The sequence below is a fragment of the Rhincodon typus genome, chromosome 2 (assembly GCF_021869965.1).
Source record: "Rhincodon typus isolate 14 chromosome 2, sRhiTyp1.1, whole genome shotgun sequence".
In the NCBI taxonomy this organism is placed as follows: domain Eukaryota; kingdom Metazoa; phylum Chordata; class Chondrichthyes; order Orectolobiformes; family Rhincodontidae; genus Rhincodon; species Rhincodon typus.
In genome coordinates, this window is record NC_063333.1 from 66,567,017 (window position 1) to 66,592,733 (window position 25,717).

The 25,717-nt window shown below is 38.9% G+C and overlaps 1 protein-coding gene across 1 annotated transcript in view; it reads left to right on the top strand.

Annotated features, from left to right (window-relative positions):
- The window catches only part of invs (inversin), a 155,541-nt gene that overhangs the window by 101,757 nt on the left and 28,067 nt on the right, over positions 1 to 25,717 (top strand). Inside the window, exons 11-12 of the mRNA XM_048608231.1 lie at positions 18,046 to 18,281; positions 18,584 to 18,664. Of these exons, the coding sequence (XP_048464188.1) occupies positions 18,046 to 18,281; positions 18,584 to 18,664 (317 nt within the window). The remainder of the gene's footprint in view (positions 1 to 18,045; positions 18,282 to 18,583; positions 18,665 to 25,717) is intronic.

Consider the following 25,717-nt stretch of genomic DNA (forward strand, 5'->3'; position numbering starts at 1 on the left):
TCTGTTCCGTGAACCACGCATTCATATAGTGTCTTTCACGTAATTTTTCACATAGTAATCAAAGGATTTGTTAAAGAAGTAGGTCTTAAGGAGGGCCTTAACAAAGATGGGAGATGAAAAGCCCGAATGTTTGGAGAAGGAATTCCTGGCTGTGGTGCCTTGGCAGCTGATCAGCTACCAATCATGAGGCAAAGGGAAGAGTGGATGTACAAAAGGCCAAGTCATAGGAATAGAATTCATGGAAAAGAGACTGTTGGACTGATGAACATCACTGGGATGGGGAGAGGTGAAGAATTGGTTGGAAGAATTTACAACTGAGGATGAAAATTGTAAATTGGAGATACAATAGGATTGGGACCCAATCTTCATCAGCTAACACAGGAGTGATAATGAGGCAGGATCTTGTTCAGGATACAATGCATCGAGCCTAATTTTGGATGGTGTATAGAGGATGGATCATGGGGGGACAGATGAACATTGGAATCAGAGGGTCTAGAAATGACAAAGATATGAGTGAGATTTTCAGTAGCAGATGGGCTGAGACAATTGGATCAATGTGACTGATCTGGATGTAAGTAGGCTTTCAAATAAAGAGAACATAGCAGTAAAAGCATAGTTGAGCATTACACACATTGGCAAGATTGAAAAAACTTTGGTTTGAATAGCTTTTCTCCAGTTCTCCTGTTCCCTCAACTCTCACTTATTCTCAATACAATGTATATATTTTAGGGGTAATGTTTTTAAATCCTTTTAGGGCGCCGTGATTTAATAATAGACGTAAGACAGAATTTCTGGTAAGTTTAAATAAAGGTCAGTATTTATTCACCTGCAGCTGGATAACTCTGCAAATATAAACCTTTACTTGGAATCTCGAAAGGAACCTCAACATGTGCTTCAGAAAGTCCAGGACTTTTGACAGCCACTCTGCTTTTGGGTGGCAAATTTTCATCTCCTTCTGCATGCAAAGTTTTCAAGCAGGCAGCATCCCTGCTGCGCAAAATTGGAAGGAAGCAGTGAGTTGGACATGAGTAAAGGTCACTCAACCCGAAATGTTAACTCTGATATTTCTCCACAGATGCTGACAGCCCTGCTGAGCTTTTCCAGCGATTTCTGTTTTTGTTTATGATTCAAAGAAAATTTAGTATGCACAGCATTTTGTTGTATCTTGAGGATGACACCTCATTTATTTACGCCTAGTGCTGCTCCCAGTATGTGCTTCTGTACGCCTCCTGTTCAACCAGGGTGAACCTCTGGTTTGGTTGTAATGGTAGACAGTAGAATAGCTAAACCATAAGATTACACATTCATAGGAATCATAGAATCCCTACAGTGTAGAAACAGGCCATTCAGCCCAACAAGTCCACACCTCCCCTCCGAAGAGCATCCCACCCAGACCCATTCCCCAACCCCGCATTTCCTATGTATAACCCACCTAACCAAAACATCCCTGGACACTATGGGCAATTTAGAAGGCCAATCCACCTAAACTGCAAATTTTAGGATTGTGAGAGGAAACCGGAGCACCCGGAGGAAACCCACGCGGACATGGAGAGAATGTGCAAACTGATGCAGTTATTAAAATGGCATTATGCTAGGTTCACAGTTTGTTAACAAAGATGGGTGGTGATAGTCACTTTCCACATTGCAAAGTGAGTAAGGGGTGTCACAAATTCTGGATTTCATTCAGTCCAGCAATGTTATTTGCTGTAAATGCGGCAGGAATTGCGAGCAATCAGTTGATACCTGTTTATAAACAAGTGCATGATCCAGGTCTAAGGCTGGAAAAATGGGGAGAACCTGTCATGAGTGTTGCGGAGAAGAAGAGGGGAGGAAGAAGGTGATCCAGGTCTGACACAAAGGGGAAAAAAGGATCTGTCATTTTATCATCATCATATTCTTACTCTCATGAACACCGAAGTTTTGTTATCCCTTTCCCAATTGGTCCTTAGCCCTTAGTCATATTTTCTTCCCTTCCTCTGTTATTGCCATGCTCCGAACTTCTGCTGCTGTCTCCAAACAATCTCCTTAGCTCTTGTCTTCACTTCACCCATTTTCCTCTCCCTTTCCTGATTTTCTGTCTTCCAGATTGCAGTAGCACTGCCAGGCTATCTGACCTCAGATTTGACGTGCATGTCTGGGAGGTGTGATCAACTACTATTTTTGGTCCTGATGACAGGTATTTCAATACTGAAAAAAAGAACTACCCTGATCATGTATGCACTGCTCAATTGTGGTGCCTGGGACTTTCCTGGCTTCACAGATACTATGTCAGCAATTTCAGCAGAAAGAAATAGCATTGTGCAAGAGCAGATAAGTTTGACATAGGAAAAAGAATGTTGAAAAGATTTGTTTTTGAATGATGCAAGTAGGGATGTTGCCCAGTGTGATTAATCTGGAAAGCAAAGACATTAAGAATAAAAATCAGGAGGAGAAATCAAGCTGGCTGGCAAGGAGCAACTGTATTTTCCAACCTTGTAACGGTTGAGATTGGTTTCTCTCGTCTCTTGGATTCGTCAGTCAAATTTACAATGACTCTGTTAGTAATTCATCTTTAAATTTCATCATTATATTTGTGCTCACTTTTGAATTAAAAGTGGTAAATAAAGCAAATCTCTCCCATAGTCTATTTGAAATAAAAATTGATTGCTTATGAATCCTTGACTTTGTCATTAATAACTTCTGTGGTTAGTGTCTAAGATCTAATCCTGTCTTTGAAGATTTTTTTCTCTCTTTGATAGATATTTCAAGTTGATTTACAGTGAAAGAGACTGATGATTTCTTCCAATCTCAAGAAGCATTTTTGGGTAGAGAAGAAGAAACTTTCACAAACCAAGTGGGATTTTGGGAGATTGTTAATTTTAGTTACACTGTGTGCACTTTAGAACTCATTAGAGAAAGATATTAATGAAGAAGGAGATGACATCAGGAAAGTTAATAATAGAACAAGGAGAAATAAAAGAAAATTCACTGGAAAAATTATATCGGCATATTTTGTGTATTCAAATGGTTATGCTGAGTTCTGTTTCTATGTTATAAATGCTAATTTATCATCTGTCATCTCGGTAATTCAATACGATTTAATAAGATTTTCCACAAATTTTATGTAATGCTGAGTTGATTTGTTAGCAGTTAATGGGCATGCTGGATGTCTAAGCTATATTGGTCACATCTGGCATAGCATTCAGAAATCCCTTATTATCGAAGTGGCTTTAAAATACTTTAACAGATTTTTCATTAAGATTGTTAGGTGACTTTTCTAGTCTGATTTTGAGTGCATTATCTCACTGAAAACCATCTGTGATCTTATTTTTGCAATCTGCTAATTTTAAGAATAATCCTTTCACAAGTGTAATCAAACTGAAAATTTACAATCAGAATCTGAACCTAATTCCTACTAATTTGAAGAATCCTTGCCTTTCTCTTCTCATGACAGTATTACATTCATAAATTTTGATCCCTCACCTAAGTACATTTGACATGTCATCATATTACATGAAAGTTGTCTTTACACATGATTGCATGCACTTTCTATGGACAGAAACTTGACTTCTTTTGACTTAAAAAAAATGGGTATCCTGATTATGAAACTGAAGAATTTGGAAATATAAATGTGCCAACAAGTATAAATGAAAATAAAATTTTCTGGCATTTGAACCAGAGCATTTTTACAGAACTTTAGGCCAATTATTTTCCTTTATCTGTAGCAATTTTTATTAGTTGAACTTTAAATTTTACTACTAGGTCTCTTGCTCTATTCCTTGTGGTAAATTAAGACAAAGTGAACATCCCTCTATTTAATAGTGGTGTTGGGGTACAAAATAAAGAGGGTTTCAGTTTCTGCAGTTTATGAACTTCTGTTGAGTAGTCAAAGTGTTGCGGGTGTGAAGAGAGGTGTTAGGAACAACTGATGGAATTGATCTATAAAAAGAAAAAAAAGCAGGCTGCCAAAAGCATTTCTGGAAGTTTTAAAATAGGAAATTGTGGCAGGAAAAACATAGTGAAAGGCAGTTAGGGGAAGCAGGGAGCCCTAAGGATGAAAGCTGTGTGTTGTGTGATGGGAGGAGTGGCAAAGTAACCTGAATGATCAATCTCTGTAGGAAAAAACAAACTGAAATTGTTTAAAAGCAATCAGGAAAAAAATTAATAAAAGATAATTATGGCAGAAAAAGCATTTTAATAGGCATTCAGCCAGCAAGAAGCCCAAAAGGATTGGAACTAAGTCAATGGAGGAGAAAGAGATGGTGAGAATAATTTGCAGCATTGAGACTCAAAAGAGGGAATATCCGGTAGGTTACCAAAAGCAGTTGAGGAACCTTAAAAACTGAATCTGTGTTGGGAATAAAGCATCTTAAAAGACAACAAGAGGCAGCAGAAAGGTCTTGATGGTGAAAAGCAGATCCTGAAGGGCATATAAGGTGATAGGAACAAAAACTCTAAAACATTGCACAAAAACTTTACATGATCCATTAAAAAGAGAAAAATAACTAGCATTTATGCAGCATCTTTCGCAATTGCAGAATGTCTATAACTAGTGAAATACTTTTGAAGCATAATCAATGTTGTAAAATAGGAGTGAAAATATCCATAAACAGCAATGTGATAATACCCAGAAATTCTGTTTTTGTAATGTTAATTGAGACGAGTTAAAAATGAGGGTCTAGTTATTTTCATTTGAAATGATGTGTTGTAGCTACATTCTAAAAGTTGATTCTCCCATCTCACCCATTTGTAACATGGAGACATTAAACATTTATTGATCACAATAAATGTTCTTATTTCTCTTTCAGGGTGTAGCTACTGCATTTCAATTAAAATAAAATTAACTAGATCAAAAGGAAGGAGTCAAATGACAAGGTTTTCCACAATTAAAGCAAAATTTTATTACCTGCTACTCTGAGAAAGTATTGAAAAAGCAGCATCAATTACACACACAAAAAAAAGTGATCACCTTGTTAAGAGGAAAGGAAAGTGTCTGTACAGACAGGAAGGTAAAGGAAGTTATAGTTTAAAGTTCTCAGAGTCCTTCACTTGTGAGAATGATGTGAGTCCCAACTATTTAGATGTTGTTGTTTCCTCAGCAGTGAAGTTTGGTGAATGGTTGTTGTTTCATGTTGCTTTTTCACTGGCACTAATTTAGAGATTGATGAAAGCGCAGGTATGCTTAAGGGGAGGCAATGGCCTAGTTGTATTATCACTGGACTGTTAATCCAGAGAGCCGGATAACATTCTGGGGACCAGGGTTTGAATCCCGCCACGGCAGATGGTGGAATTTGAACTCAATAAAATACCTGGAATTAATAATCTAACGATGACCATGAATCCATTGTCGATTGTCGGAAAAACCCACCTGGTTCACTAATGTCCTTCAGGGAAGGAAACTGCCATCCTTACCCGGTCTGGCCTACATGTGACTGCAGACTACAATGTGGTTGACTGTGAACTGCCCTCTGGGCAATTAGGGATGGACAATAAATGCTACCTAGCCATAAAGTCCCGTTAATGAATAAAGAAAAAGAAAATAAAGTTTATCTTTAAAATCCTTTTGTGCTTGCCTTTCCTTTGCTACCCCAAGCAGTTGTTGATAGAGGTTAATTTATATATTCTGTGCTGTGCAGACAAAGAGTGCACAATGTGTATAACATAGTTTAAATTAAGTCTTTCTTCTTTTCAATAACCTACAAGCATTGTCATCTAAGTTTTTATTAATTACTAAAGCTGTTGAACTAGTCATTTGGCCTTTTGAGCCTGTTCATCATTGAATATGATCTTATCTGAACCTCTAGCTCAAGGCCATAATCCCACTTTCTCCCCATACTCATTGATGCTGTTAAAATCTGTTAGAGCGCTCAATGATTTTTCATTATTTTTAATTCTTTGATCAGTTTTTGGTTCAAGCTGTGATCTGGGAACTGTAAGCTAAAGATAACTTTTGGACTGTGGGTAATAGCTTATGTTAAAGGGAAAACAGACCTAACAAGCTTTTGTTTATTCGTGAGGTCATGCCTAGAAGTTAAGTGCAGGTTGGTTCCTGAACAAGAGGTTCTTTGGATACTTCATCATTATGTTTAAATAGACAGCAAAAACTGGCTATTGACAAGGTCAGTACCTGAGAATTGGTTCCAGCAAGTCTGGAAAAGATGTTATGCTCAGATTTTGAATAGTAACTGGGACCTTGTGGAGCAGATTGTCAATCTGTCAGGGGGGGTCACAGTTTGAATTGGGTTTGGGTGTGTTCTATGGGAAGGAATTTGGATGTTGATGTTACAATATGCAGATTTGAATGCTCCCTGCCTATACTCCTTATCAGCTGTTTGAGATTCAGAGAATAGAAAACAAAGTTATAAGTGTTACTGCTTTAACCTGAGTGAACTGCAAAGGTGAGCCAGTTCAACATCTCAGAAATTCAATCAGGAAACCATCATCTCTGCCTGTGGAACAACGTATAGTGAAAACCACTTAAGTAATCTGGCCAGTTTTGTTCTTTTATTTATCCCATAATTGTGTTTATTTGTCTATCTATATTTTGAGTGAATGAGTCTGAAAATGAAGATTTTTGTGTTTATATGTAGACTAATTAGATTACTTTATTAGATTTTGTTCTATGAAAGTTATAGTATTGTAAATAAATAACTAAGTCTTTTGTTTAAGCTACAAACTGGTGTTGAGAATTGCAAAGCCTGGGATTGACTATTCAAAACGTCTGGTTGGCGTCAGTTTTGAGGGTCTTTAAATGTTTCAATTTTATGGTATTGGAAAGGCTGATTTGGTTTGGGTGTCTGTCACTGTGTTGTACCAAATGTAAGAAAAAATCCTGAAGTCTAAAAAACTAAAAAATCTTTACCTTGCCATTTTCCAAAGTAAAGTTTAAACTTGCTACGTATAAACGTCTTGTCTGCCTCCTTTAACAGAATGACAAGTACCTATACATTTTACCAAAGGCCTATCAATGTGTGGCTGATCTCCAATAAGCTGCTTTCTAACAGAAAGGAAGCTACACATTTGTTGTTTAATTCACTCATTGGATAGGAGCTTATGTTGGCCAAGGCAAGGAATGATCATGGAAAGGAACATAAAACTGGAATCTCCATTCAAAATACTCCCTATCTTATTCATTGAGCACCCACCCTATAACTAATACAATACAATTGTGTCTCCTTTCTCAACGACCAAAGATTCAAACTATGATTAGTCAAAAGCATCTCACCAATCCAAGCAAACGGTCTCTATCTCTGATGAAGCTGCAGCTACTCTTCATCAGAGTAGAGGAAAAAGAAAATTTTGTACTTCAATTTCAATGTGCACACTAGTATTGTAAAAATGTTATGCTGATAAGTTTATTTTATTAAATCACATCGCAAAATATAAAAATTTGTACCACTTTCTCATGTTTCCCATACTTATGTTATGAGTAACAACTTATTTTTTCAGTTGTTGTTGATGTCATGAATTGAATGCTTCTGAGTTTCTGCTGAAGATATGTACAGATGGACAATGTGGCTGCACATACAGTAAATTCTCACTTGCAGTTGTTTCCCCTAATTTATGGACAATGTCCCTAGTTTAAGAATCTCCAACCAGTGGAATTAGTTTTTCTTTGCCTACCCTGTCTTTCCTGTTTTAACCTGAAGACTTCAATCAAATCACCCTTAACCTTCTAAATTCTAAAGAAAACAGGCCTAATTTGTTGGAGGGTCAGTGCAGACTCGATGGACTGAATAGCCTCCTTCCACACTGTAGAGATTCTATGATCTAGTGCTGTTTATTCAAGGAACTTGTTTCAAATTACCATAACTTGAATATTTGAACTGAGTAGTTCAAAGTTCCCAAATAAAGCAGTCCCTTTCTGTCAATTTAAGAAGTACAATAAGGATGGTGTTCATTCTTTATGAGTTCACCTGAAGTCATTTATACTTGTTTGTTGTACAATTCGATCAGTAATTTTGAGTTTAAATTTGCCAGTATCCACTCTTTCCACTTCAAAGAAGATGGACAGCTTGAGTCATGATGATTAGAACATTGAGATTAATTTTCTAGTTTTGAGCCTTTACTGGCATTTTACTGTCACCATGTTCGATGAAAGAGTTTTACAACAAAAAGAATGCAAAAAATTACTAAATGTCCAGCTCTCAGATCTCAAAGACCTACACATGTATAAAAAAGCACATTAACAGGTCCATCTATTACCTGTCTTGCCATGCTCGGAGCAGAGAGATTATTTCGGTTGAGCTTTTGTACAACTTCTTCAATTGCTTCACTTCTTAGTATTTACTTTGATGTTGTGGGAAACCATATTCAAAGTTGCTGATAGAGACAAAGAACCAGAGCTTGAGCTTCATATTTTAGAGTTTTCTTTTCCAACAATTGCTTTTTTCTTTTAATTTGCTTATTGGAAGAATGTTTCTATTTTTCTATTACTGTGGGAAGCCTCGTTAAAAATAGTTAGAAACAGATTACTAGGTTCGGCAACCCTATCTGCAAAATAATTGTGCTAATGTCACAGTGTTCTCATTTAAGCTAGCTTGATCTTTTGTAAACATTTCAGAATATTTTCACTGATTTGTGACAAACTTGCAACGCATTTCAATCTTGATTCATTCATGATCTGTTTATTAAACTTGAAATTGAATTGGAAGCTAAGATTTAACGTGGTGTGTTTGTTTTGAGGCCATTGGTTCATTCTTTTCCTGTGCTGATGGCACTGATTCTTGCCGGGTTATGTTGCACATATGCCAGCAGCCCTCCAAAGCCTCATCTAAAAAACCTTTATATATGAGTGTTTGCGTTGTGAATGTTTCTACGATATTCAACTACTGAAGTGTCACAGCTGAATCTATAATCCTTTCCTCATTGATACCCACACGTATAATTTTACGTGTTACTAGATAATTTTTTTCAACTGGGAACTGTACCAATTTTTTTATCTCTTCATTAGCACTGAAGGTAATTGTAATGCCCCTGTTTCCAATCTTGATGAGATCTACTGGCCTAGCTCAGATAAGCATAAATCCTAAGATATTTCTGCTATCAGTTAATATGTTTAGACATACGATGCATGAAGTGATTCTTTATATCTAATAGCTGTTATGTCCATATGTGCATAGTATTTTCAAAGATCCATTTTATATTTTGTTCTGCATTGTACCCAGTTCTACCTTTCTGCAACCTCTTATGACACCTTCACTCTATCTAGTCGCATTTCTTGTTTGACACCCAGTACTGGATGAGAAGACATTTTCTTCAACAAACATTCAGGAGGACTGAAGCCTTTATCTTTTATTATTACCACCAATTTAATTCCCAAGCCACCAAATCTGCCCCTCCCTTTGGCAACTGTCAGGGGCTGAACCCCAAGGTGCCCTAACCATACATCTGCACCATCTGATCAGCTACTTAAATCTCTGGAACCAGCATTTGATTCTGCTTGACTGCAGCTTATCTGCAGTTGAAACTCTTATACGCACTCCTGTTATTTTGGGATCTGGCTTTCCCAAAGCAGTCGTGGCTATTCTTTGGGTTTATCCAAATGTCTGCTCCCCATATCCTAGCACAAATCAAGTTCTGCCCAGCCCTGAAGCCCAGAACTGCTCAGTTCTGAAGAAGGGTCCCGACCTGAAACGTTGACTTTCCTGCTCCTCTAATGCTGCCTGACCTGCTGTGTTCCTCCAGCTCCACACTGTGTTGACTCTGACTCCAGCATCTGCAGTTCTTGCTATCTGCCCAGCCCTGTGCCCACTGATCTAGCTGCTGGATGAGAATGCCTCATTTTTAAAATTCTTCTTCTATTTTGCAATTCCTCCATGGACTGTAACCTCCATCAGCTCTACAACCCACCAAAATATATGGACAGCTTCAATTGTAATTGCTCCACCATTGGTGACCAGGCCTTCAGCTATGCAGGTTCTAGCCTCTGGAATTCCCTCCAGAAATCTCTCTGCCTGTCTACAATTCTCTTCTCTTTTAAAGTGATTCTCAGAATCTAAGTCTTTGATCAAACTTTTAAATATCAATGCTGATATCCGTTTATGTGGCTTGATGCTAAATTTTGTTTCATTACACTCCTGTGAAGTCCTTTGGAATATTTTGGTCTGCTAAGATGCTGCATAAAGGCATGAGTTACTGTATGTTTTAAGTTAACTCTTTTGCAATTATCTAACATAAGCTTGTTATTAATTTTTATAAGAAATTCCCATGGAGGATGTACTACTTCAGTTTTCCTTCTGTTGTCATCCTGTGGTTGTCTAAAATGTGACTTCCAATAACCATGTCTGAGACATATAAACCTGCTCCCCCGAAGGATTTCTTTTATTAGGTGCAACTAATTAGGAAATTTTAGGTTGGTTTGGATCACTTTGCCACTCTAACCTTTCAGAAGTGAACGTGTGTAATGTGTACAAATGACACTCAGTACATAAATTACAACAATAAAGCAGAATATACTTTTTTAAATGACTTTTTAATGAAGAAACCTGTTGAGGTTAAATCACAAAATTTATGTGTAACCGGAGTTAAAGTTGGACCATAATTAAACAATCTAAGTTGGTAAATAAAAACCAAAAGAACTGGAGAATCAGAAACAAAAAGAGAAATTGCTGGAAAAGCTCAGCACGTCTGGCAGCATCTGTGGAGAGAAATCAGAGTTAACATTTCGGGTCCAGTGACCCTTCCTCAGAAGGGTCTGAGAAGTTCTGAGGACGGGTCACTGGACCTGAAATGTTAACTCTCATTTCTCTCCACAGATGCTGCCAGTCTGCTGAGCTTTTCCAAAAATTTCTTATGTAAGTTGCTACTTCTTTTACAGCTAAATGTAGTACACATGTCCAAACTGTCAAAATCTATTTTACTTTCATATCACCAAAGTTGGAGCAATTCTGTTCCTCATTGGATATTATAACTCTATATCTAAGTTAAGTTTCTATTAATTACAAATTTATGCCAAAGCTAAGACATAACAAAGTAGAACACTAGACTGAGGACGTGAGCTTTTCAGTTTGCATATTGTACCCTGACGTATGAAACAGCATTCATTATTACCCATTGATAAATGTCTGCAGAAGTTTCTAGGAATTCTTTTCAAATTGCAATAGAACAGCTGTGCTTTTCAATTTACATTTTTAAAATGGTAACAAGCAACACAAGGGAAATGATTCAATGCATATTTATTCCACATAGGGCAGCTCCAGGGAGATCCTGTCATTTACTGTTTGATCTTCGTTGGCCTAAAACTCTTAAGCGTGCTTTATACAGTAAAAGCTGTGTTCAGATTGTAGCTCATTTAGCTTCTGTAATGCTCCTATGGTTACTTCATATCAAGGATATCAATCTTAGTTTAAACCCTTTCAGTGCTGATTTCTTTTCTACAATATTTCTCCTGGCCTACAAGATCAGCAGTGATACAATATAGTCTTATATTAAAGATACAAAATAATCTTACATGGTAATAATACTATCTGAAATGTGACGACTTCTAACCATGATGAATTTTTATTTGGAATGCAGCCTATTATAATTGCAATGGTCAAGAAAAAAATAGAAGCTCTCACTTTTAAACTCTGTACAAGTTCCGCAAGCAGTTACTTTCTTTTAAAGGGAGCAGTTATGGAACAAAGTGTTTATTGTCTAATTTTGACAAGAGCTCAATTACTGGAATTTTAAAAAGCCAGAAATAATCAGCTGAAAAAACAGAGTTAACGTTTCTGGTTGATGACCTTTCATCATAGAGTCATAGAGGTATTCAGCGCAGAAACAATATAAAAGTTTTTAGCCAGTAGAACGGGTGACGGAACAGGAAAACCAAAGGGAGCCTGTGATAGCTTGAAGGACAGGAGAATTAACTATTAAAAGATTTCATGACACAAAAGCCAAAGAGTGAAATAAAGGGTGTAATAAATAGGCAAAGTTTGTGTCCAAATGTTTTGTGCATAACTGTATAGCAGACAGCTGAGCATAAGAAACAAGCCAGTGAGAAAAATCCCAGAAAAACCACACAGAACAAGATGGAGGCAGAGTCATAAAGGTCTACAGCACATTAAAAGGCCCATTGGCCTATTAAGTCTGTGCCAGTCAAAAACAACCATCTGTTTTCATCCCATTTTCCAGCACTTGACCTATAACCTTGTATTTGTATGTCTTGATATCGTAAATGTACATATAAATAATTTTTAAATGTAATGAAGATTTCTATCTCCTGCCTCTTACCTTATATCTATGTCCCCCCCACCCCCGTCATTGGTCCCTCTACCAAGGGCAAAAGTTTATTTCCATCCACACTGTCTGTGTTCCTCATAATTTTGTACATCTTGATCATGTTCCCCTTAATCTTCTCTACTCAAAGAAAAACAATCCCAGTCAATCCAATCACTCTTCATAACTAAAACTCTCCAGCACTGGCATCTCCTCTGCACCCCCTCCAATGTAATCACATCCTTCCTACAATATGGATTCCAGAACTATGCACAGTACTCTCGTTGTGGCGTAACCAATGTCTTTATACCATTCCAACATTGCCTTCTTGCTCTACCTCAGCTAATAAAGGTAAGTATCCTATATGTCTTCTTAGCCACTTTATCGGCCAGTGCCATTTCGTTCAGGGACCAGTGAACATGCACACCACAGTCTCTCTGTTTCTCAGTGCTTCCCAGGGTGCTGCCATTCATCATGTATTCCCTTGATCTAAAGTTGTTGAACTCAACATTGAGCGCCCAGACAGAAGATAACGTGCTGTTCATTGATCTTGTATGAAACAACTTTAGCAGGCCATAGATAGAAAGGCCAGAGTAGAGAATTAAAATAACAAGTGACAAGAAACCTTGGGTTATACATGGGGTCTGAATGGAGTTGTTACACAAAGCAGTCACGCTTTGCCTCCCCAGTGTAGAAGAAACCACATTGTGCAAAATGAACACAGTATGCCACATTGTAAGCAGTACAAGTAAATTGGTGTTTGGGCCTTGGTTGGTGAGAAAGGAAAAATGATCTCTTGCTGTCGCATTGTATGTGCCTTAGAGAAAGGAAGGAATTTTATGAGATACAGAAAAGTGGAAGGAAAGGTTCCTTCAGGACACTGAAAGGACGAGAAGAGGAAAATGTGTTTGGTGCTGGAGTTGATGAAAATGGTGAGGATGATCTGTTGAATGTGAAGGTTAGTGGAATTGAAGGCGAACATGAGGGGAACCCAATTGTCATTTTGGAGGAATTGGAAGGGATGAGGACAGAATTATGTGAATGTGGATTGGACATTGTGGAGTGACCTATAAACCACGATGGGTGGGAATCCTTGCCTGAGGAAAAAGGAAGACCTATCAAAAGCACTGATGTGGAGAACAGTTTCATCAAAACACATGGAAAAGCTGGGAAAATGGAATGGTGTCCTTAACATGATGCAAGATGTGAGGAAGTATACTCAAGCAAGTTACATGTTGGAGTCCATGAGTTTGTAGTGAAATTATTTGGTAGCCGATCTCCAGAAATAAAGACATAAAAGTTGAAGATGGACTGGCTGCCGGTGAGCAAAAGATGGAAATTGGAAACAAAGTCAACATAATTTTCAAGGCAGGAGCAGGAGGTAGTACCCTTACAATCGCCAGTGTTCTGGTAAGAGAGATAATGCAGGAGGAGCCCCAGCTAGGACAGGAATAGTGAATGTTGCACATACCATACGAAAAAAGCAAGCATAGCTCGGACCCTTGTGAGTTACCAAAGGATCACCTTTTATTTGGGGAAAATAAATTGAGTCGAAGGAAATGTTGTTCAGAGTGAATACATGGTCAGCTAGGCTAAGAAGTGTGATGGTGAATCGGGGCTGATTGGGCCTCTGTTTTAGAAAGAAGCCAAGAACCTTGTGTCAGTCATGGTTAAAAATGGAGGTGTGGAGGGATTTGGATGTTCAAATGAAGAGGAAATGTTTAGGGCAAGGAAACTGAAAACTGTTGAAATAATGTAAGCCATCAGAAGAGTTTTGGGAATGGGAAGGAGGAGTCAGTAGAAGAGGAGAAACAATGGAGTCAAGTTAGGAAGAAATAGATTGAATATGGCAGGAAGGGCAATCTTGCTTATGGAATTTGGAACAGAGGTAAGTTTGGTTTCTTCAGGGTGGAAGGAAAATGAGGGTGGAAACTGTAGAAGCTGCTGTGGAAATGAGGCCAGCAACACAATGGCTTGATCTTCATTAATAAAGTCATGGTCCATGGGGAGATACAGGCCAGTATTGGAAAGTTGGCATTCAGCCTCTGCTAGGTAGAAGTCAATACACCAGCCAACAATTGGGGTAACAAACGGACATGGATAGAGAACTAATTCCTAAACTTTAGGAATAAACAGGTCTTTTACTGAGTGACAGGCAGTGATTGACGGGTTTTCACAGGAATCAGTGCTTGGACGCCAGCTGTTCACAACATATATTAATGATTTAAATAAATGTAATATCTCCACATTTGCAGATGACAAAAAGCTGGGTGGGAGGCTGTTCTTTGAGATAGATGCACAGATGCTTCAATACAGTTGGACAAGTTAATGCAAAGCAGATGAAGTATAATGTGGATAAATGTGAGATTATACACTTTGGTGGCAAAAACGAACACTGATTATTATCTGAATTGTGATTGATTGGGAAAAGGGTTGGTGTAATAAGACCTGGGTGTCCTTGTACACCTGTCGTTGAAAGTAAGCATATGAGTGCAGCAGGTGGTGAAGAAGGCAAGTGGTATATTGAACTTCATAGCGAGAGAATTCAAATACAGGAGCAGGAATATCTTGCTGCAATCATACAGAGCCTTAATGGTAGTATTGTGTGCAGTTTTAGTCTCCTTATCTGAGGAAGGATGTTCTGGCTACAGTGGGAATATACCAAAGGTTTATCAGATTGATTCCTGGGATGGTAGAACTCATGTATGAAAAGGTACTGGATTGGTTAGGACTATTTCACTGGAATTTGGAAGAATGAAGGGCAGCTCAAAAACCTCTCAATTCTAACAGGCCCAGACAGTGTAAACACTGAAAGGAAGTTTCCGACGACCGGGGAGTTCAGAGCCAGGGGTCACAATATAGGGATATAGAGTAGGACATTTAGGACTGAGATGAGAAATTTCTTCGCCCAGAGAGTGGAGAGGCTGTGGAATTCTCTGTCACAGAAAGCAATTGAGGCCAAAATGTTGAACATTTTTTAAGAAGGAGTTAGATATAATTCTTAGGGCTAAAGGAATCAGTAGACATCACATATAATGTACTTATGCCCAGGCTTGGTCGTTTTCTCTGAAGAAAGCAAATGACCTGACTGGTAAAGGCCAACTCTGTGAAAATCTTTAACTTTTGAGATTCATAGGTAAATTCCTAAATCTGCAAGGCTCTTAGGTGTCTTGCCGTGTCATCAGATGATTCTTGAGACCTATTGGAAACACAAAAATAAAAATCGCTGTGGCTTTGGTTTCAAGCCCAAAGAGTTAGTAACATCTGATTATTTATGTACATTCAGAAAACAAAACCCAGTCCTGTCCAATATTAAGCATGTAGAAGGTGTGAGGTAAGATTTTTCAAAAGCGGTCAACAGAAAAGGTTAATTCTCTGCTGTTCTGAGAAACGACGGGGCAAAATATTCACCCAGCGACAACATGTTGTAATATTACACGCTTCAGTTTAGATTTTTCTCACTCATATCTCTTGTTTACACTTTTTTCTTCTGCAAACTAGAACAAATGCATGTATGTTCAAATTGATTGTCTGCCAAACTTATCTGTTTGGAATTTTGTTTTGGAATGTGTTGAACTTCTTCACAACAAGAAATTCTCTTTTTTATATCACTGAGAAATTCACTATTTTGATCCAGCCCATTTTGAATCTGTGATGCTTGAGGACTACCCTTTCATGGGAACGTACTCTCAACTATGTTTTCAAGATTACCTACCTCGTTTTGCACTCCCTCCAATAAACATCTAATTCTAAAACAAACACACAGAACTCACCAGGTCTGGAAGCATCTGTGGAGCGAAATCAAATTAACATTTTGTGTGTGGTATGGCTATTTCATTCTGTTTTGTTTTCTTTCACACTTTTTTACTCCATTGGTAGCTCATTCTATATGTTCACCCCTCCCTGCTGTCTGGTCTTGACACATTTGATTTGAGCTAAATCAGGGGAGAAGTCTGTAAATCAATATCCAGCATATCCAGCTGCAGTGTGGGGTCTGCCCACAGTTTATTACTTGTGTAATGCATTGCATTGTATGGAACACTGTTTTCGTGCAGTCATGATTTATATCCTGCAGCTTTTTTAACAAATTCCTGCTGTTTTTTTTCTTTATCCATCTGTAAAGTACACAAATGTGCACTGTAGGCTAGCTTATTCTGGTCTTTTTCTAGCTCTTTTATTCCTTTCATAATCTCTTTCAAAAGACTGTCAATGACACATTCAAAATTCTACAATTTCCAGTACTGTTTCCACTAAAACCTTTTTACTGTGTTGTAACTACCTCTGTAAGTAATGCTTACGGTTTCCTTTAAACCTCTTTGTGTAAGACCACAATTTTTTTTTACTCTGTAATATTTGTATCTAGGTACTTGTACCTAACATGGCACCATTAAAAGGCAGCCATTGTAAAAACTTTCCCTGTACTCCTATATTTCTGTATTGTAGTACAAGTGACAATAAAGGATATTCTATATTCACTACCAACGATCCTAACTTTTCCATTAAGCTATCAGTTGCATATTAAATATTCCCAATACTATCATAACTTCAAACAAAGACTGTTGTTTCTCGAGTTTGAAACCAATTAAAACTCGACTCCTGTGGGATTGTCCCATTTATCGTCTTCTCGGGTAATTTTCCCCTGCTACACTTCAGCAACGTTTTTACTGATGAGTGGTCTATCCTAATCTGTGCAGCTTCAGCTACTGTCTGCAATCATATAACAGCCCACCAGCATGGCTTTGCCTCCTCTACTCAGCACCTTCTATCCTGAGGCCTCTCAGCTTCTTTAGATAGTTGACTCTTCTCAGTTAGGCTTACTGCACGATGAACTGTGGCTGGTAAATAAAATGTACTCACCCCTTTTCAGGGCTAACCCAACGACCTGGTACGACTCTCCTGTTCATGACACCATTGTTGATTTTAATCTCCTACACAAACCTCGGGAGGACTCAGGAATGCAGGTTAACTTTGTATTTGTTCAGGTAACCCAGAGAGATACTCTGTCTTAAGCCTTTGAACAAAACTCCGTCTGATATTCTGTCTGGCTCTTTCCAGATCTGTCCCACCCCTGCTCAATCTCTGTCCCATACAAACAACAACCATCAATCTTTATTCTCTTGCAAATGTTGTTTATATTTCATTCTTGTACATTAAACAGAAATCTTCAGTCCAAGGTCTTTCTGTTATCATGGGAATCTGTTTATGCTCTCTTGTTTACTCTCAAGGCTGATACAGACCTTGGGCTGTACAAGATTCCTCTCCTGTCATTTCTGTTAGTGTGGACCCTGATTCATGCTGCTAAAATGTAGCTTACAATGTGAACTTGTAAGGTGTCATCTTACTCCTGTTGTCACCCTTTTATAAAATCTTATTTAATTCTCATTACACCATTTAGATTAGAGGAGATATATAGGCTATTTATCTTTACCTACTTTATATGCAGAGTGGTGAATACATAGAATGAGCTACCAATGGAGTAAAAAAGTGTGAAAGAAAACAAAGCAGAATGAAATAGCCCCACCACACACAAAATGTTAACTCGATTTCTCTCCACAGATGCTTCCAGACCTGGTGAGTTTCTCCAGTGTTCTCCGTGTTTGTTTTAGAATTGGGGTCAATACAGTGGTGGAGCTGGAGGAACACAGCAGGTCAGGCAGAATTAAAGCAGGAAAGTCAACACTTCAGGCCTGGACCCTTCATCAGGACTCTAGCATCTGCAGTTCTTGCTATCTCTGAGTGACTTATTTTAGAAGTAGATGTTTATTGGAGGGAGTGGAAAATAGGATACTTGTTCTTGGGACTAGCCATATGGTAATGTAGTTTGTAGTGTTCCTAAAAGCGTTAGTACTGTATTTATATTTGTAGTTACAGGATACGTAAAACCCTGTTATTGCTCCTTCGCTGGCGATGTCAGAATGGGGACAACGTTGACAAGACATGGAAGCAAGAAGTGGCTGCCTTCACCATCCAACTAATCTGGAGGAAGAATCTCAGTGGCAGTGTCCTGAATGGTATTTCCAGAAAAAGCAGCCAAACATTCAACAGCAGAAGTTCCTGCACAAGGGCAGCGAAGCAACACTCAGTGTTAAAGCAAATTTATGGTAATTTGCTTTCAACAATATCATCTTAATAAGGTTTGTTTATGCTTGGAATGGGAAGAAGGATTAAAAAGGACAGATTGAATCTCGTTAAAGTATTATCCTCTTTCCAACAGGAGAATGAATGGAGTCCTAAAAATTAAACAATTAATAAGTACAAGCGGGCACATTAATTTATGTATGGCATAAAATCAATACGTACCTGAGTGAAGACATTAACAATTGCAATGTAGCAGTTGCTATTTATAGAACTTATGAGCTTTGCATGAGGAATTAGTTGTTTGTTTTTTTTGTTTAATTGTCAGGTAAACCTCAGGAAGAAAAAGGGCACAATTCACAACAATCATCACCTTTTAGGAACGGTCATATCTCTGTCCAGAAAATGTGTAAGTACAGAACTACGTTTTGTGTTATTAGATGCAACAATGTTGCCACAGTTTGCCATATCATTTCCTTCAAGTATTCAGAATTTTATAATTCTGAACATTTAATCTAATCGAAATTTGCGTGAAACATTATTGTTTAGTATCACTTTATGTTTAACCCCTAGTTATCCCAAGGCATCATTCACATAAAATTAACGATAGGAGCATTAAAAAAGAGAGGACTTACATCTACGTAGCACCTTTTATGAACTTGGTGTAAATCTCTGGAGTCGGCCATGGAGACTTAACTTTGCGACACAACTGTGAAAAGGAACTAAGACTAACATGATGTATTGTAGCAAGCGTAATACCTGAACTGTAACAGTCTCTCTTGAAGTTTCCGGATGTGGATTTGGGATTTATTCCTTAAGCAATTCAATCTGTAATTTTCTGGCAATCAAAAAGGTAGCCAGAAAATCAAATTTGCAAATAACAGAAATGGCAAAGGAGGGCTGTCAGAATATTGTTTCATTTCTTTAGAATTATAGGTGCAAAGGACAGTGGTAATTTCACTGAACTGGCACTTCAGAATCCCAGGACATTTTCTGAGGGCATGGGTTCAACTCCCACCATGGCAGATGGTGAAATTTGAATTCAGTAGAAACCTGTAACTAAAAGTTAGCCTTTTGAAGGCTGTGTTACTACTGTTGATTCTCATAAACATCTACCTATTTCACTAATGTCCTACAGGGAAAGAAAGAAGGTATTCTTAACTAGTCTGGCGTACATGTGACTCCAGACCCATTACAATGTGGTTGACTCTTAGCTGCCCTTTAGACACTGAGGGATGGATGCTAACATGGGCCTAGGCAGTGATACCTATATCCCATGAACAAAGGGATGAGGAATTTCAGCAGGGGCTCCAGGGGAGAACAGGGATATTCTCTTTAGCAGAGAGAAGGTTAAACAGAAATTTAATAGAGGTGACAAAATTATGAGAAATTTTGATAGACTAGACCAGGAGACAGTATTTCTACTAACAAGAAGGTCACTAATCACAGGACATCGACTTAAAATAATTGGCAAAGAACCTGGGCAGATTAGGAGATTTTTGTTTCATGCCACAGTCTGATCTTGATTATTCTGCCTGAAAGAATCATGGAAGCAGATCCAATAGGCAACTTTCAAAGTGAATTAGATAAATACTTTATGCAGCAAAAGATTGGAGAATCGTAAGTATGAAAGATGCTATCTCTTGCTGTGATTGAAAAGGTTAAAGCTACATTCAGCAAAGAAGAACTGAAAAGAAAGGAAAGACAGAGAAAATAAATTACAAAAGCAAGCTGGCAAAGGATATAAAAACTGACAATAAGAGCATCTTTAAATATATAAAAAGGAAGAGAGAGGTCAAAGGTAACATCGGCCCGTTAGAAAATGAATCTGAGGAGTCAACTATGGGCAACAAGGAAATGGCAGAGTAGTTAAACCATGATGAGGCAAAAAGTTGACAAAAGGAGTATAATGTGGAAAAGTGTGAAGTTGTTCATTTTGGAAGGGAGAGCAAAAGAACAGAATATAATTTGAATGGAGAAAAACTGCAAAAAGGCACATGGGGATACTTGTGCACAAAACACAACAAGGTAGCACATGTGCAACAGATAATCAAGAAGGCTAATGGAATGTTGGCCCTTACTTCAAGGGTGTTGGAGCATAAGAGTAGGGAGGTCCTACTGTAACTGTACGAGGTGAGACCACATCTGGAGTACTCTGAGCAGTTGTGGTCTCCTTATTTAAGGAAATATATCATTTTATTGGAGGCAATTTGGAGATGATCAGAAGGATGATCCCCAGTATGGAGGTGTCGTAGAAACATAGAAGGTAGGAGCAGGAGGAGGCCATTCGGCCCTTTTAGCCTGCTCCACCATTCTTTATGATCATGACTGATCATCCAACTCAACAGCCTAATCCTGCTTTTTCCCCATAACCTTTGATCCCATTCGCCCAAGTGTTATATCTAGTCGCCTCTTGAATATATTCAATGTTTTGGGATCAACTACTTCCTGTGGTAATGAATTCCACAGGCTCATCACTCTTAAGGTGAAGAAATGTCTCCTCATCTCCGTCCTAAATCGTCTACCCCGAATCCTCATAGTGTGACCCCTGGTTCTGGACACACCCACCATCAGGAACATCCTCTCTGTATCTACCCTGTCCAGTCCTGTTAGAATTTTATAAGTCTCTACAAGATCCCCCTCATTCGTCTGAACTCCAGCGAAAACAATCCTAACCTAGTCAATCTCTCCTTATACGTCAGACCCGCAATCCCTAGAATCAGCCTGGTAAACCTTCACTGCACTCCCTCGAGAGCAAGAGCATCCTTCCTCAGAAAAGGGGACTGAAACTGCAACAAAATTCCAGGTGTGGCCTCACCAAGGCCCTGTATAACTGCAACAACACATCTCTTCTCCTGTACTTGAAACGTCTCAAAATGAAGGCCAACATACCATTTACCTTCTTTACCGCCTGCCGCACCTCCATGCTTACCTTCAGTGACTGGTGCACAACGACACCCAGGTCCCGCTGCACACTCCCCTCTCCCAATCTACAGCCATTCAGATAGTAATCTGCCTCCTTGTTTTTGCTTCCAATGTGAATAACCTCATGTTTATCCAAATTACCCTGCCTCTGCCATTGATTTGGCTACTCACCCAACCTGTCGAGATCATGCTGAATATTATGCTTGTCACAGTCACCCTCCCACCCAACTTGGTATCATCTGAAAACTTGGAGATGTTACATTTTGTTCCCTCATCCAAATCATTAATATATATTGTGAATAGCTGGGGTCCCTGCACTGATCCCTGTGGCACCCCACTAGTTACTGCCTGCCAATTTGAAAAGGACCCATTAATTCCTACTCTTTCTTTCCTCTCTACGAACCAGTTTCCTATCCATCTCAATACACTTTCCCCAGTCCCATGCACTTTAAATGTGTCTAATAAGCAAAGGATAAACAAGTTAGGATTCTACTCACAGGAGTTAAAAGAATGAGAATGATACTTCACTGGCCACAGGTGAAGTGCCAGAAAACTGGAGGATAGCTAATATGGTTCCTTCATTCAATAAAGGCAGCAGGGATAGGCCACAGACTAGTTAGTCTGATGTCAGTGGTCAGGAAATTATTGGAAAAATTTCTGATGGACAGGATGAATCAACACTTGGAAAGGCAGGGATTGATTAGGGACAGTCAGCATGGATTTGTTGGAGGAAGATCCCATCTGACTAATTTCATTGAGCTTTTTGAAAAGGTGACTAAATATATTGATAAGGGTAGTGACTTGCAAATTGGAGACAAAGCATGATGGCAGAAGGATTGTTTTTGTAAAAACAGAAAGAACTGCAGATGCTGTAAATCAGGAACAAAAACAAAGTTGCTGGAAAAGCTCAGCAGGTCTGGCAGCATCTGTGAAGGAGAAAACAGAGTTAACGTTTCGAGTCTGGTGACCGTTCCTCAGGGTTGTTTTTGTGTTTGGAAATCTGTGACCAGCAGTGTACCACAGGGATTGCTGCTGGGACCTTGCTGTTGTTATGTATATTAATGACTTGAATATGAATAAAGAAGATATAATTTGTAATTTTTCAGATGACACAAAAATTGATGGTGTTGGTCATAGTGAGGATGATCTCTGTTATTGAGCAGTTGGTAAAGTGAACAGTGGCAGATAGAATTTAATCTAGGAAAGTGTGAGGTGATGCATTTTGGGAGGTCTAATAAGAGAAGGATTTACACAATGAATGGTAGGCCCTGTAGGGCAGACTGAGTAAGAAAGGGACATGATGTACAAGTCTACAGTTGCCTGAAGGTGTCAGTACAGGTAGACAGGATGATGAAGATGGCTATGGAATGCTTGCACTTAGCCGTTGTGGAAAATAGGAATTAAGTCTTGTTGCAGCTTTATAAAATATTGATTAGGCCGCAGATGGAATACTGTGTGCAATTCTGGTCACCACACTATCAGAAAGGCATGATTAAAGTGGAGAGGGCTTAGAGAAGATTCACCAGAATGGCGTCTGTGATGGAAAGTCTCAGCTTTGAGGAAAGACTGGATAGGCTGGGTTTGTTTTCTCTGGAGCAGATGAAGTTGAGGGAGGATCAGATTGAGATATACAAAATTATGAGAGGCATACGTAAGGTAGATCATGAAAATCTTTTCCCCAGTGACAGAAATGTCTAAGGCCAGAGGCCATAGGTTTAAGATGAGGCACAAGTGGTTTAGAGGGAATCTGAGGAAAAAGATCTTTCATCCAGAGGGTGGTTGAAATATAGAATGTGCTGTCTGAGAGGATAGTGGAGGCAAGTATTTGAGAAGCATCTAAACAAGCACTTAAAATGCCAGAGCATAGTAGGATCTGAACCGGATGCAGGTAAATGGGATCAGTATAGTTCGGTGTTTGTTGCTTGGCTTAGGTAAGATAGGCTGAAAGGTCTGTTTCTGTGCTGTATGACTCTATGATCTTGTTGAATCATAGGATTCTTAAGGGGCTTGACAGGGTAAATTCTGAGGATTATTTCTCCTCATGGAAAAGTCTAGGACCAGAGGACATAGTCTCAAAATAAAGGGTCCCCAATTTAAGATTGAGACGAAGAGGAATTTCTTCTCTGACGTTTGAACCTCTTTGGAACTCCTTGACACAGACAGCTGTTGGGGCAAAGTCTTTATGTATATTTAAGGCTGAGATAGATAGATTCTTAATCAATAAGGGAATCAAGAGTTATGAGGAAAATGCAGTAAACTGAATATGAGGAATGTTGGATCAGCCATGATCCTATTGAATGGTGAAGCTGGGCCAAGGGGACAAACAGCCTCCCTAACCCCTGTTCTTATTTCTTCTAGTTTTATAGTATTGAGTGCTACTCATATGTTAACTTGAGCCTTTTTTTTAAATCAATGCTTAGACTTTGAAGGTAGCTTTCTTTCCTCCTGGAGTTAGCACTCATTGCCTAGGCACAACCTGATGAGTAATATAAGTTACAATTATAAATTATACATAATTCTTTGAAATTTGCGTCACAGGTAGACTGGTTAAGAAGGTGTTTAGCACGCTTGCCTTCATTGCTCAAATCCTTGAGTTTTAGGAGTTGGAACATCATGTTGGGATTGTACAGGATGTTGGTGAGACCTCTTCTAGAGTACCGTGTACAGTTCTGGTCGTCCTGTTAGAGGAAAGATATTATTAAACTGGAGAAGGTTCAGAAAACATTTACCAGGATGTTGTCAGGAATGGAGAGTTTGAGATATAAAAATAGACAGGAAAGGCTAGGACTTTTTTCACTGGAGCATAGGAGGTTGAGGGGTGACCTGATTGAGGTTTATAAAATCATGAAGGGCACAAATAAGGTGAATGACAAGGGTCTTTTCCCCAGGGTAGGTTGGTTCAAAACTAGGGGGCATACTTTTTAAGGTGAGAGGAGAAAGATTTAAAAAGGACATGGGAGGCAACATTTTTACATAGAGAGTGGCTCATGTGTGGAATGAACTGCTAGAGAAAGTGGTGGATGCAGGTACAGTTATACATTTAAAAGACATTTGTATAAGTTCACGAATAGAAAAGGTTTGGAGGTATATGGACTAAGTGCAGGCAGGTGGGGCTGGTTTCATTTGGAAACATGATCGGTGTGGACATGTTGGACCAAAGGGTCAACTGTTGACATAGAATCTCAAGCAGTGTGGAACAAAAGCTGGTAAATGGAGTTGAGATACAAATCAACTATGATGGAGTAGAATGATGGAACAGCTCAAGGGGTTGAATGGCCTAGTCTTGTTCCTATGTAAATTGGATTCAGTAGAAGCACTATGACATTGAATTGAAAAATTATCTTTTTAAAAGCTTAAACTATATTCACCTCTTTATTGTATGGTGAAAGGTTGGGGGGGTGGCTTTTAATATAATATAATTTTTAGGTTTTGCATTTAAAATGGAAGAATATAGATGTAGGTCAGTTCTGTGAAATATTTGTGAAATGTAGGGTCATTATGAAAAAGCAACTGAAATAAATCAGATCTAAGAAGACATGAGACTGTAGTCAAGTGCCGAGGATCCCTGTGGCTTTAATGGATACAGTGTTTATACTGTCGGGTGTATTACATGCAGTGTAATTACATTAGGACAATTAGTTTTGTTTAGACTTCAGTTCAGAAGAATCTGGAGTTCAGTTCAGAAAATACATTATGTAGTGATTGGAACAAGGTCAGCCAGGTGGACGTCATAGAATATAAGTTCGCTGATTGGAGCTGTTAAACTGGTCCATTTGGGAGCCCTGGCTGACAGATATAAACAGGAGTGTCAGAGGTTCTGTTCACTCTAGGAGCCAGCTGGTTCTGTTTCTATGTACTATGCACATGTAAATAAAGAGTAACTTGGTGACAGGGTACCGGCCTTCGTGGAGTTATTTCAGTGGTGACAAGAGAAAAGCACGCCCCTGAAGAGATTTGCTCACAACAGTCGTCTTTGAATTGAGGTAAGCATTTCTGGCTGCTAATTGGGAAGCCTCACTCGTTCAGTCCTGCTGTTGAAGACTGGGCCCTGTATATGGAAATGCATTATCTTTTCCAGGAAAATGACACTGGGGCAGATGAAAAGCAATGAGTAATTCTCCTGACAGCTTGTGGATGCGCAGCTTTTTTGGTTATTAGGAGCCTGACATTCCCTGAGGCACCAGGTACTAAATCCTTTCAGGAGTTGACGGACTTAGCTAAGGAATATTACACCCCAAGTCTCCTCTAATTCTGAGAAACTATCGGTTTTACACATCATGTTGAGCTGGATGAACACAGCAGGACAACCAGCATCAGAGGAGCAGGAAAGCTGACGTTTCGGGCCAAGACCCTTCTTCAGAAATGGGGGGAGGGGAATGCGGTTCTGAAATAAATAGGAAGAGAGGAGGAGGCGGATAGAAGATGGATAGAGAAGATAGGTGGAGAGGAGACAGACAGGTCAAAAAGGCGGGGATGGAGCCAGTAAAGGTGAGTGCAGGTGGGAAGTTAGGGAGGGGATAGGTCAGTCCAGGGAGGA